The sequence below is a fragment of the Semicossyphus pulcher genome, unplaced genomic scaffold (assembly GCF_022749685.1).
Source record: "Semicossyphus pulcher isolate SPU_LCO1_2020_fin unplaced genomic scaffold, fSemPul1.0.p SCAF_8, whole genome shotgun sequence".
Lineage (NCBI taxonomy): Eukaryota > Metazoa > Chordata > Actinopteri > Labriformes > Labridae > Semicossyphus > Semicossyphus pulcher.
This window is the reverse complement of record NW_027211759.1, coordinates 4,630,359-4,644,479: the sequence shown is the minus strand read 5'-3', so window position 1 is coordinate 4,644,479 and position 14,121 is coordinate 4,630,359. Positions and strand designations below refer to the sequence as shown.

Genomic DNA, 14,121 nt, shown 5'->3' with positions numbered 1-14,121 from the left:
TGCTTCACCACAGGGACATTTCGGAGGCCTCGCGCCCCGCACCATGCTGCCACGCCCCATTACTCCAAACCACTACGAGTAAAGTGAAGGTTAGCCAGGCCGCTTTGAGAGGAGGGTGACACTTCTTCAGAAGGGAGGAGAATTATAAAAGCAGAGTAAACATGAGCTCAGAGAACAATCACGCCGGCTTGTTTGCAGCTGTTTGAAGTCTGTTTATCTATTTCGCTGTGTTTGTCGAGGTGGGAGCCAAATGAAGGCGCTCATCGACCAAAAGTTCTTTTAGTTCTTCAAGGAACTAAATGGTCTCTGAGGCCCGTTGTTGTCTGCGTTTTCACAGCGGCCTAAAGTCCCGGGAAGATTATGCAAATCAGGCCAATGACGTTTGGAGAAGCAGTAAAAGTAACTGCACTGCAGCGCCGGTCCAGTAGGTGGCGGTAAGAAGAAGATGAAGGCCGTACAACAAAGATGACGCCATAAAACGCGACGAACGGGCCGGTAATTAAACAAACTGGTCTCGAGGACAAAAGGAGGAGAGAAAGATGTCGGCCAATAAAGAGACGCTACTGAGTTGCATGATGGGAAATGAAGGATAAATGAAGGAATCAGGATATCTGGGCTTCTGCTGCTTCAAAGCTCCCCACATGTTGTGTGACTAAATTACATCAGTACAACAAAAAACTTGCAGAAGAGTTGAACAGAAATGTAGCAGGTTGTTTTTAACGCTCACATTGTTGCATGCACAACATGATACGTGTCATTGTAAAGGTTACTGATGCTCCTTCTGATACGTCCAATTACTCTCCCACCTTGTTTACACAATGCACCAGTTTAATGAGTCATGCATAATAGAGTGTAAAGAGCTAAGACAACACGTTATGGAAGACATCCTGCTTGAATCTTGTTGTATGCATAACAATGTGATGTGAGTACGTGCAGTTACATGTGCTTCTGATTGTTGGGGCTTCAGAGAGGCAGGGCAGCGCAGGACGCCTTCTCCTCCCCACAAACATCTCAGCGCGTCTCTTTTCTCCCTCCGTGTTTGAACACACTCATTGATGCTGGAGGTTCAAAAGGAAACCTGCAGTGTTGACTTGAACTACAACGCTGAGAAATGGCCCTCATGTTCAAGTGTGGCACCTGAGAGGGGTTCGTTGCAACATTAACAACAGACTATTATCAAAAGGCAGAGCAAATAATTTGTCTTTGTTTGTTTTAAGCTGCAGGGAGTGGCGGAGGGGTGGGGCTTATGTGTCATGATAATTCAGAGGGAGCGAGCTCGGCTGTCAGTCCCACAAAGGACGAGTAAATGTATCTTCAAACACTTTCATTTGATTGTCAAAACTTTCAGGCACTCGTATTGTCTCACACATCAAACCCCGCCCGTCTGGTTCTTAAGCAGGATAAACCAAACCAGCAGATGTTTGCTCATGACACCCACTTTCCCATATTGACTCCCTGCATTATGTTAAGCACACGGCAGGCCGAGTCGTCTCAGGAAGTCGATTAAAGAGAAGCGTGTAATATGTTAAATATTCCTGATGATGTTCTGCAGAGCTACAAACACGTCCCTGTTGAGGACAGAAGAGAAGTAAGATGGAAAAACACTGCAGCTCGCGGACACGCAGACATGCTCGCATGTGATTCTCTTTTCTGTAAAATCATCAGCAGCAGCGTAATCACCAAAGCATCTGCTGCTGCTGCAATCCAAGGCCGTGACTGGCAGATAAAGAGCCACTTGAGCACCAGTGTCAGTCACCTGGTCACCCTGTAGTCTTGTTAGAAATACCTGAAGTCTGCGCTCCCATTGGCTGAACCCAAGAGAACAACTACAACACTTTAATCTTTTAATTTATGTCCACGAATTAGCGAAGAATCGGCCGCGCTGCAGGAGGCTTCTCCAGGTTTGTTCCTGGCAGAGCGCAGACGTCCATCACGTGCAGAGGAGGAAGAACATCCTGAGTGATGTCTTCAGTGATTAAAGTGAAACAATAAAGTGACAGTGATGAGATTTCCATGAGCAAGCCGAGACGAAAAACAACTTTTGATGCCGATCTGTTTTTATATTTAAAGCTTTGTTTCTATGGAGGTCAGCGTTAAGTATTCAGATGGAGAGCAGAGGTTAACCCTGCTGCCGCTGTGCTTTAAGAACATTTGACTTTCTCTGCGTGAGAAGGAAAGTAAATGTACATGTGACGGCGGTGTAACTTTGTTGCACTTCAGTAATCGCTGTAATTTAAAGTAATAATCTCGTGTAAATGTAAATAAAAGTCTGTGAAGTCACTATCTATCACCGAATGAGGTAACACATGGTGATTGAGCCGATGGCCCACTGATGAAAGATTTTGCATTCGCAGTATTACAGGCTGGGTGTCTGTGGCGACGTGCCCAGTTAGTGACGCATTTTCCATCAGCAAGCAGTGGTTGGTCTGCCAGAGAGGGTAGGCGGAGCTAAGCGGCTGCTTTTCCGCTCTCTGCAAGTGTTGTGAGTAAACAGTAATCTACTATGGCTGAACAAACAAAGAAAAGATGGATGACTACAGTTACAACTTCAACAAGAAGTGAAGAAGAAGAAGAAACAAACTCGACGCTCAGATGAAGCAAACAGTCTGAAAAGGAAAGCGACCATCAGCCAGGAAAATCAAGAGTTACAACCGGAGCCAACCGTGGACGTCACACATGCAGCACTGTCTGGATATCTGAGAAGTGTGCTCCTGTAATTACCGTTTATCGCCACAGGTGCCGCCAAAGAGAACGAAACTGAGATCTTTGAGATTATAACTTTCAATTTGTTTTAAAAACTTTGACTTAATTTGACTTTTTCTACATAAGAAGTAAAGTAAATGCTCATGAAGAGGTCACTTTGTTTCACGTGTCTGACTGTTTCTCCACTTGCAGAGCTTCAGCTCCACAAAGCGTAACTCTTTACACCAAATGAAATCATTTTTATGACTAAACTAATTTAAGCCCGCACGCTGTCCTCCCTTTCTGTGCCTTGTTCCAAACAGGGACCGGCCTCGGGTGGCTTTCTGAGACGGTGCGGCGCGGCCCTTTCTGCAGACACTCTGATGAAGTCGCTGTAACCACACACGAGATAAAGCCCCGGCATCATTTAGCTTCACTGTGCAAGTGATTTAAAAGGATCCTGGCTTCAGCACGGAGGGATAATCCACCCTGCAGTACTTCATATGTACAAATATTATGAGTTGGATTTGTCGACTCACTGCAGGAATTAATGCTCGTTACTTAAATTGGTGGGTTCCCTGCGTTTTCATGAAGACAGCCCGGAGACGAGGCAGCTGGAGAGAGTGATGGTGAGTTTTTCCACAGAGCAGAGAGAGCGACGCCGTGTTGTTTAAACTCACAACAGAAGAAACAACATTTGAGACCACGTTCATCACCAGTCATCTTATATAATATATTAAAACGCGGCTCAGTTTCATGTGGATTTAAGCCACCCCTTGTTATTCTCTCTCGACAGGGCGCCAGCCTTGTGACTGTGCTAAGAGTGCAGCCGTCATCTGTCAAAGGCTCTTGTGTAAACCATGCATGTATAACTCTTACTCAGTCCACAGGTACATAATAGCCATTGTTAATGATGCAGTCATCGCACGGCGGTGACACACACCCCGAGCGGCTGAAGAAGAAAGAGTCAAAGGAGAAGAGAGGCGAGAAGGAGGAGGATGAACTCGGTGAACTTAGGCCGCACGCTGAACAAAGATTTAGTCTAAATACTGACGATGTGGAAGAAAGAGGAAGGAGTGAGGGGCCACTGGTGTGTCAGGTGAGCTCTCACTCTGAGCTTTGTAATTGGCCGGTGGGGAGCAGGTGGTGGAGAAGCAGCGGCAGAGAGGAAAGGTTAGCCCGAGCATTGAGAGCGAGCGGAGAGGAGAATGAGCGCGGCCCCTCGTTATTCTCCGCTCGGGGAGGGGGGGATGAAAAAGCTGCTTCCAAGGTTATGTGCTGGTGGAGAACAGAGGAGGGATCCACAGAGAGAGTACGCCCGCCCAGCAGGACACACACACTCTGTCACACACACACACACACACACACAGTGAAGAACATGCAGGCCTTAACGACGACGTTTAGACACACATGATGCAAAGACACACACAAGACAGAGAGATGCTTTTACATACACACACCGAGCTGTGCAAAAGGACATGCATGCACACGCACACACACACACACACACTTAAACATACTTGGACATTCAAACACACACACCTGGAAAAAAAACATACACTGACACACACACACACACATAAAACGACAAATTGCACTTGAGCACACTTATCCGCACAAAAAGGAACACATGACAGCTCTGTTTATGTCGACAGTCAAAAAAACATACACATTATATACATACACACACACACACACACACACACACACACCTAAGCTTGCATTGTGGTTGAGAAACTTATGGGCATCTGCCAGCGCGCTTCAAGTGCTCATTCTCCGGGGGCCTCAGCCTTTCTTTTACAGCAGCAACACTGCAATTTGGGTGTGCCGTCGGGCCAGAGATAAGTATAGGCTGACTAATATGCACTTAGGAGCCGGGGAGAAATACTTAGGGCTAAATGTTTAATTTGTGTTTGTACAACACATGTCCAATTTGGGAGCTGGTGTCTTTTTCAAAGAGCCCGACAACAAATAATTAGGACTCTCCGGATCGGCCACAGGCTTAAAATGGTGGAGCGACGGTTTTCCGATGAAGGTGAATGACATCTTGAAAAAAACAACATGTGGAAGCACTTAAACACCGAGCTGTGATGGAGGACGGCTCCACAGACAGGGGAGGAAGAATAACAGTGAAACATGAGGATGCATCCTTAAACAATTCTGATCCTGCAGAACGAGGAGCCTGAAAAACGTTGAGCCGGACGGTGACAGTCTCTAAATTCGAAGCAGTCCTCCCCCTCCTCTCTTTCATCTCACTCTCTGTCTCTCTCCTCCGTCAAATCTCTCCATCTTCAGTCTTTCCAACTGCCTGTGCCCTCTCTCTCTCTCTGCAGTGCCACACTGGAAAAGAAAGGCCTCTCTGAGTCCAGGAAATATATTTGCTATATTAGAATTAAGTGTGAGTAATGGAAGGATTTCTAAGTATGACAATTAGAGCCTGAGGTTTGCCTTGCAGTGCACTAACACGAGCATGCGCTCTGTCAGGGCAAATTAAAAGACATTTTCAGGATGGAATTTTAGTGTAAAATAAATGAAGGTGTTGATGCTGGAAAGGAACGTGTGTGTGTGTGTGGGAGAGATGTCAGAAAATGGAGCCTAATTGTTTTTATCATATCATAAAATTAAATTCCACGTGAGGCTCGTGAATTTTATTTTCAGCTGGCAAAAAGAAAAGTTGGATTTTTAAAAGCAGAGAGGACATATTTTCTTTCCTTTAAATCACAGGTGCGGATTAATCCAAACGTGCCAATGGGGGCATTTTACGCACCGCTCCTAATAGTGATTTCACGTCGCTGACAGACTCCTAATGGACCACACAGTGACCGGCCCGCCGCTGTGTTCAGGCCTGTCCGCCTGTTGTCAGCGCGCAGGAGAAGGAGGAGAAAAAAAAAAGAAAAAGTCTCGCTCAGACAGCGCAGAGCGCGCGAGCATGCAGCCCGGGACAATGTGCTGAATTGGCAGCCTATATATAAGTCTGCCATTTGGACACTCTAATGCCACTTTACCTTATGAGGGAAGTTCAACCCGCAGCACCTGCTCCAAACAAAATGCCACAGGAGATCAACTCCAGCGACCCCCACCAGCTCGGATTGTTTTTCAGACAGACACTCTCGCTTACAAGAGAGGAGGAGGAGGAGGGGGGAGGGGGGGTCTATAAATTGTTCTGCCACAGTCCAAACAATTAAACAACTTGTTGGAAATTGTGATTTACTGCGCAGGCCGGTGTGGGCACGTCTGTGTGACAGCTGGACGATCTGTGAAGCCGGGCGATTAAAAGTCTGAATAAAGGAGTGATTTGATGTGCAAACAAAAATGTGGACGCGTAAAACAATTACAGCTGCTGCTGGGGAAGCTGCACTTACATGCTAAACTTCAAACACAAGAGTAACGAAGATATAAAAGCTTTAATGTCTTCACAAATCAGAGGCACTTGTCCGGACTTAGCGCTTCCTCTTTAGCGGTTTTCAGACTCATTTTAGTCCAGCATGTGTGATCTCTCGCTCACTCTGTGTTTCTGTAAAAGCTCCTTATCTACAGGCGAGCAGCCGCTTATCAGAGAGCGAGCGCGGCTCCACACACGGGGAACACCCTGAAAAAGCGTCTATCAGTGTGTTCCAGGCCGCGATCGTGCGCCTTGTCCTCCTGTACCCCCGGTAACATCCTCACCGTGAACTCAGGGCAAACTTTCACACAGGAGGCAGACCCAGCTGATCGGCCGGGCTGCACGCTCTGCACCCCGGGTAACAAACGGTCCCTGCATGCATGGCTCAAGTTCACACACCCACAGTTCACTTCCTCCCTCGCTCCATCAGGCTGCTCAGCTAACAAGTAGAAAATAGAAACATTTTATCAGCGGAAAAGCGAAATCGCACAGAGCAAACACAACAAGAGGAAAGGCAATAACCGCGCTGAAAGCATGCTGGGAAATTAAAAAGAAACTTACACAATAATGTCTGTCCCTGGGCCGCGCACAGCCCTGTCCCCCTGTATTGTCTCCCAGTGGATCCGCGTAATAGGGCTCCGAGTCTATTTTAATTTATGACTCACGCATTCCTGTAGGGTCAGTCGCCGTGACCTCCAGGAGGGAAAGTTAACTCAAACCCTAAAGAAGCCTTTTTCCCCGCTTTCACTCCTCTACAGTCTCTCTCTCTTGTATTCCAGGGGAACACAGGGCGCAAACAGAAAATGTGCGTCTGTGGAGGTGCAGCGCAGCCGGGAACGCGCACGAGGACCACAGGCTGTCCGGCAGAGCGCGAGGCGTTCACGATCATGGACAGAAGGTTACCGCTGTGTGGCTGAAGAGGAAACTCCTAATGTCATCCCCCCCAAACACACAGCCCCTTTAAATGTTGAAAAGCGGCTTGAAAATAAAACTTCAGAGGTTCTTTAAAAGTTTTTAATTGTCCAGGAGTGATTTGCTGCAGCGCTTCTTCCTTCTGAGACTCTTTCTTAATGCCTCTTAATGGGCTCTGAGTCTGGAGAACTATCTTCTGGTGCCACAGAACCGCTGAACCTTTTCTGTTAATGGTGCGCGACAGGGACGGAAGATGGACACAGTTAAAGTGAAGTTAACGCGTCTGCTGATCGAGCACACAGTTGCTTCTTTTATGGCTCAAATTAAGATTGCATATTCATTTTAAGTGGAGGACGCAGCTATTAGAATAAACCGGGCGGAATGAGAGCATTAATTAAAACATGTTTCAAAGTCAGATTACATTTTTAGGAGACATATTAAATTTGATATATAAATATTTTAAGCATCCCATCAGCAGCTGTAACAAACGTCTCAGTGGACAAAGTGTGAAGAATATTTGCATTTTATAAAAACACGTCTTTAATTGTCACTCGGTTGCAGCTCATCTCACATGTTTTTAAGTTGTTTATTTTAGTTATTTTAAAGGAGAATAATCTTTACTCCGTATTGTTGTTCGTGTATTTCCCAGAGAACAACTAATACAATTGTAAATGTTGAGAATGAACTCTGTCAGTGGTCATTTTAATTGTTTTATTTTAAGCGTCGTGCGTTTCTGTTGGCAGTTTGTCACACTTGAAATCAATGATTTTGTTTGAAAGTATCTGTACAGAATACGATCTTTGTAAAACACGTTAAAACGGACCTTTTATTTTAAAAACAAAACGAGTCTGTGAGCGACTTTTTGCGGGTCATGTGGGGTCGGCAGAGATAATCACGGTCCACCTGCAGGTTTAAGGACACTGCTGCAGCCTGAATCTGTCATCGCTGTTTGTTGTCAGATAACCGAAGTGCGCACCGACTTTCAAAACAAGCAGCCCCAGCCAGAGCACGCGCCGGCTGGCGGTCCCGGTGCTGCCCACACTCATGCAACAGGACTTCTCTTACCTGGATTCACTTCGTCGTCATCCGCTGCTTGGTCCTGGCAAAACTTGAAACACAGTTGCGGGGCGATGGTGAAGAGTTTCGGCGTCGAGACCAAACAAGAGGAGTCAGTTCACACAGCCTTCAAATCCCGTGCGTAAAGTAACCATCGCTGGAGCGTGTCGGGGACTTTGGTAACTCCTCTGTTTGCGCTCCGTCGAGGTTCAGAAAGTGAAATCAAACTCTGCGGAGTGACTGCCAGGGGTGACACTGAGCGCGAGGAGCTGTCATTCGGAGGATCTTTAATTTAAAAAGTATTTAAAGTTATTCCGGTCCGGCACTATGTGGAGGTTAAGTGAGAGTGCGGGACAGTGTCGGGTAAAGAGGCAGAGGGAGGATAACCCCTCCTCTCTCCCCCCCCCCGCCCGGTCTCTCTCTTTCTCTCTCCCTCCCTCTCTCTCTCTTACTCTCTCTCTTTATCTGCCTCTGCGTGTCTCTGTCTACGTTTTTAATGTGCATTCTTCATTTAGATATAAACTGTTTACATTTTTCTCTTCTCCTCAAACCTTCATTTGAACTTTTTGTCTCCATTTCTCTGCTCGCTATTAAGGCCTATTTGTACCGATATAAGACTAAATGTGCACTAGTCACCTGCTCTTGGGTAAATAATTATTTTAATTAACCAGGTCTTGGTTGTTTTTCTTTTTGTTTTGTTTTTTTACATTGACAGGTATCGTCTGAAATTGAGATACATACAAAGAATGGGCCTGTGTGTTTGTTTGTGCTGAAAAAGCTTGTTAATAAAATAAAATAAAGCATCTTCGTTGTACCGTAATATGTGACGAATTTAATTAAAGCGATGTCTCAGCAGTAACAATTACAAGTACAATTTTTATCTTATTCTATTAGCTACCGAAAATAATTTGAGCTTAAGTCTGTGATTAAAAATAAATTTTATCTTTTCAAAAATGTCCTTTCACCTGCTCTCTGAAACAAAACTAACAAAGTCCTAATTTGATTATTCTTTATTCTGCTAAGGAAGAGAACGTGCAGGTCTATTAACACATTACATGAAGATTTTTGGACTCACCTCTTATAATTTCACAAACATTTTAAGCTCATTAAAATAGTCTCTTCTCTTTTTATATCTGACTGACTGTGTAGGAGAATCTGAGTTTCAGCGTCCTGTCAGACGTGAGAGCGCCTCCGGGCTGTTTCTCCATTACGCTTACTCTTACGCCACCTTTTGGTGGTTATAATGCATGACATCCAATGAGGGTTAATGTAACACTGTTCATGTCAACGACCCCACAAAGGAAAGCTTTTGGAAATAAATTGCTAAATAATAATAATGACAATAATTGAATGACTATATGCTTCAGAAAAGCAAACATCCAGATTCACCGGTGACATGTAGCAGAGTAGCCGTTACCGACACTGCATTCACGTGCTCCTCAAACACTTGTTCTTCCGAGCTCAGACGATCTTTAAGTCGCAATGTGGGCACCACGTGGAGGTTTACCGTACACGGTGTACAGCAACTACCGGTGATAACTTAGTACCACATCCGCATTAAATGTGAGCAGCAAATGATATGCATTACATAGGCCTACATGCGTAATAGTGTCTCGCCATCAACAAAACGTTTACTTCCGTCCGCCATTTTTCTGCGTAACATGACGTCACGTGCTTTAACTTGTAAACTCAGGCACCAACACATTTTTACAACGTTCCTACTGCTTATTTTGACTTGATGGTACGTTCAAGTCAACTGCTACAATCGGAAACTCATTTTTCCCATGACTCAGACAGCTCAAACAAAGAAGAAGAAGAAGAAGAGGACCGGAACCACCATTCAAACCAGATATTTTATTAGAAATTCAACAATCATTGTTCAGAATCCGCATATTGGCATAAAAGGCCCTGAAATTGCTGATAAATGTGTAAAAGAAGCTACAGAAAAAAAAACCCAATATTGATATAACAGTTGAAATGGAAATTAAGACTATAATCAAACACAAAACGAAGGAAAGGTGGCAGAAACATTAGGGGACAGAAAAGGAAGTTGGTTTTACAAAATCCAAAGGATAGTTGATAAGATAAGAAGCAATAGAAGAACAAGAAAAGAAGAAACTGTAATATCAAGACTTCGGTTTGGTCAAAGAGGATTAAAAAGTACATTATGTAAAACAGGAACACATCTTGCAGGATATTGTGATTTCTGTGAACAATATTAAACAGTAGAGCATTTTATTATGTACTGTCAAAAGTATGAGGCTGAGAGGTTATTGGTAATGAGACTGAAGGAAATTAAGAAGAGATTGGATTTATATGATATTTTACAAATTAATTCTGGTGATAAATGTTATAGTTTTTTATAACAATATCTAAAAAGTACTTATTTGAAAGACAGAATGTATATTATTATTATTATTCATTTTATTATTATTATTATTTATTTTTTAGTTGAAATGGTTAATGGCCTGTAAACTCCCGATCCACACTCCATTCCAGTTAGTGGCGGTAATGCACTATAAAGTTGTTTGCCAACCGCCAATAAAACAAAAAGAAGAAGAAGAAGCAGACCGGAACCGGAAGTGGCTGTGTAGACGCTTGTTGACAAACCCAGTTAGCATTAGCAAAGTGGTATGCTATTTCAGTGACATTTTACTAAAGCTCTCGTGCATAATGAGTTCTCCAGAAGACAGGCATGGAACAAAACGACCCGCTTCTCCAGATGAAGTAAGTATAATAAGCAAAACTTAACGTAATGCGTCGATGAACCTATGAATTACTTGGTTATGGTTAGCGTCGCGTGAGTATATTAGCTATCGAGAGGCTTCCAAAGCTTAATCGGGAAATCTGAACACGTTTTTGTTTGCAGTCCAGACAAAGTTCACTCGCCTCTAAAGGTTGACTTCAAACGTTGTTTCGCAAAACTTGTAATAAATTGTATAGGATTGTATCAAAAGTGATTAAAATGACATTGTATTGATTGGAAGTCAACTACCCATGAAATAATGCTGAGTAAGGGCCACCCAATAATTTTAACTTGAATTATCATTCATGAATTAAGAGCTTACTTTAGCTGCCACTTTTAGGTAAAATACTACTGGACTTTATGAACAAATATAAATTGACTGAGGTAATGCATGTTTAAAGATCAAATCATGCGTTGTGATTCTATTAAATTGGTCTTATTATCTATCCATGTTTATGTCTGTAATGATACCAGAACGTGTAAGTCATAAGAGGGTAAAGCGGCAGGTAGCCATGTGAGTTACAAACCATCTCTGTGGCTTTGTAAAAGCAGTCATTGTATAGATAATTTCATTTCATTTCATTGAAATTCTGCTCTAGTTCAGTATATCCTGAATGATAACAACCATGTTCTGCATTTGCAGGATGGGTCTACACAGTGGGCATCAGCTGATCTAGGAAGCAATGAAAGGAAACAGAAGTTTCTACGGTTGATGGGCGCCAGCAAGGTTTGTTATGTGTATTGTAGATCACAATACTTCAACTCAGTTAATTAATAAAAAAGCAAACAAAGTTTTGATTTACTTGTCACTGTCACTCTATAACCTTTGGAGAAGTTGTGACATTGATGTAAAACGGGATTGTATTTGTTTTCCAGAGAGAACACACAGGACGCCTCGTTATTGGTGACCACAAGTCGACATCCCACTTCCGCAGTGGTGAGCTTCTTTATTTAGCTCTTGTAAAATGATGTCTCTGTTGTACTCATGTAAGAAATGTCCAAACTACTGTCCCTTGCCACTTACCCCTTGCTGCCTCTCATCCTTATGCCCAATGCAATTAACCCGGCTTCCCCTACTACACATCCACCGCACAGATCTATCCATGCATGGATAGGCCTGTAATGGCTGGGTGTGCCTGCTGTGACTCGTGTCTCCTCTGCAGGGCAGGAAGACAGGAGGATGAATGAGCAGCTAGAGATGCAGTACCAGCAGGGCATGGATGGGAAGCTGTCGGGCCGGAACCGAAGACACTGTGGCCTGGGTTTCAGTGAGGTGAGCGGGTTATAAGAGCGACAAGAGAAGGCAGAGAGATTTTTAAAATAGATAAAAGTAGAGCTTTATCGTGCCAGGCGTAAATACATTTGATATATTTACTATTTATTAACTGTAGTGACTAAATCCAGAAGTAAGCAGACCACAGGCTGTCGATTGTTAAACTGACTAACAGCCTTTGCTGTGGTGTTCTAGTAAAACAATCTCCATCCATACAGCTTCCTTGGGTTTCTGTGACCATCTGATATCATAATTCATCCACCACTCATGGATCACATTGTTAGGCTAATTTAACAGGAGTGAATTATAGTTATTATTTCTGACGGTTCATTCATCATGTCAACAGAACTTCCCTGCTCTAAAGTACACAACAAATGTCCTGATCTTTTACACTTCCGAAAAACTGTTTGTTGACTTCGTGTAAATTGGCTTCTAACGTTTTTTTTAAGATGTAAACCTTTAAATAAAATAAAAAGCTTAAAAAACTTGAATGAACACGAATGAAAACAAAACTGCTTCATTACTTTTCAGGGGAAAATGCATGTGTTTAGAGCTTGACATCTTTGCATTACTAGTAATTTCCAATAAGAATTCCACTAAATAACATGAAGCAAGGAATTTTTATTAATGCAAAGTTTATTTAGTAAATATAAACCTTTTGAAAAATCCAAAGATAAAAATAGCATGTAGTTCTGGATGTAACCACAGGGTGGAATATGATGAAGGCCTAATAAAGACAGGGAGGAACACAGAAGAGTCATTAATATGCTGTTTCACTGTCTTAGCAGAACACTTTGAGATGACCTGAGCGGTGGAGAGATGGACATAGCTGAATTATTGCATCCATCCTTCCCAACACAGACACAACTCTTTTATACACACTCATGTTATCTTAAGCGTTTACTTTAATGTGTCAAACTGTGAGTGCAGAGTAGGGTGAGGCTGGGTCTTTGTTCTTCATTATGTAAAACTGAAACAAAAAGTCATTACTCTTTTGATTTTATATTCAGTGCTGTAGGAAAATATAACGAACATTTCCATCACGATCAGGACCAAAATGTAATAGACTAGATAGAATGTTTGGCTGAATTATTAATGAAAAAACAGGAACATTTGTTGTCAATCTGAGGTTTTAAGTAAATCATCCATCTGATCTCTTACCCACAGCCTGAGCCTGAGCCAGAGCCAGTGGTGTTACCCTCCCCACCAGTGGACAGCAAGACAGAAGCAACTGAGCCAGAGAAGTCCACTAGTGAAAAAGAACCCACAGACGCCCAAGACAAAGGCTGCGATCCTGACCCCAAAGAACAGACCTCAGAACGGACAGAGCCCAGCTCAGATGATAGCGATGAAGAACGGAAACCCGGCTACAAAATGACCTTTGTAAAGTCAGCGTAGGATCCAAAGCAGGAGTTAGTTTTTGTAATCTCAAATTTGTACATTTTGACATTATTTGTTTGACTGTAGGCAATCAGAATTCCCGGGGGGAAATTCGGGAAAGGAACTTCTCCTTCACCCATGACGTTGGTCCCTTTTACTGCAAAGAAAAGGAATCTCTACACAAGCACTCATCATTGAGCAACATCCAGGTGTGCATGTTGTCAGACGATCACATCTGCAGGGTTTGATGTCAACTTTAAGTTTCTATCATTTTAAGATCGCAAATGTTCCAGATTTTATTTAGTTTGAACCTTTTTAAAGTCAAAGTGTTGGATGAGACCGGATCACTTGTTGTTCAGCATGATTGGTATACACACTGTACATTTTGTGATTTCATGTTTGAAAACCAATAAAAGGAAGTGTCTGTTGTAATGTTTGTGATGTAAAAAGTCATTGTAGATGTCCAAAGACAAAAAGCAAAAGGATCAATACAACATAACATTACTCCGTCATTACTAATAGTCCTGCATTCAAGATCCTACCGTAGTAAGAGTGTTATAGGCCAAATCTACTTAAAGCACCTATGAAGAACTTTTGGTGTGTGGTGATTTTGGTACATCATGCGAACAAAGAAGTACCTCTTCTCTCTTTTTTGATCTGTACAAGTGTAAGGTGTTTTAAACAAAAAAC

The 14,121-nt window shown here is 43.0% G+C and overlaps 2 protein-coding genes across 2 annotated transcripts in view; one reads left to right on the top strand and one right to left on the bottom strand.

Annotated features, from left to right (window-relative positions):
• LOC138612511 (transcription factor SOX-6-like) overlaps nt 1-8,300 on the bottom strand; it is a 133,011-nt gene extending 124,711 nt beyond the window's left edge. Inside the window, exon 1 of the mRNA XM_069685818.1 lies at nt 8,042-8,300. The gene's annotated coding sequence lies outside the window, so the exon portion shown is untranslated. The remainder of the gene's footprint in view (nt 1-8,041) is intronic.
• Nucleotides 8,301-10,616: 2,316 nt separating this feature from the next.
• Nucleotides 10,617-13,854, top strand: cunh11orf58 (chromosome unknown C11orf58 homolog). The gene is made up of 5 exons (XM_069685819.1): nt 10,617-10,759; nt 11,422-11,505; nt 11,655-11,715; nt 11,942-12,051; nt 13,219-13,854. The coding sequence occupies exons 1-5, from the start codon at nt 10,706-10,708 to the stop codon at nt 13,447-13,449; spliced, it is 540 nt and encodes a 179-aa protein (XP_069541920.1). The 5' UTR covers nt 10,617-10,705; the 3' UTR covers nt 13,450-13,854.
• Nucleotides 13,855-14,121: the final 267 nt, after the last annotated feature.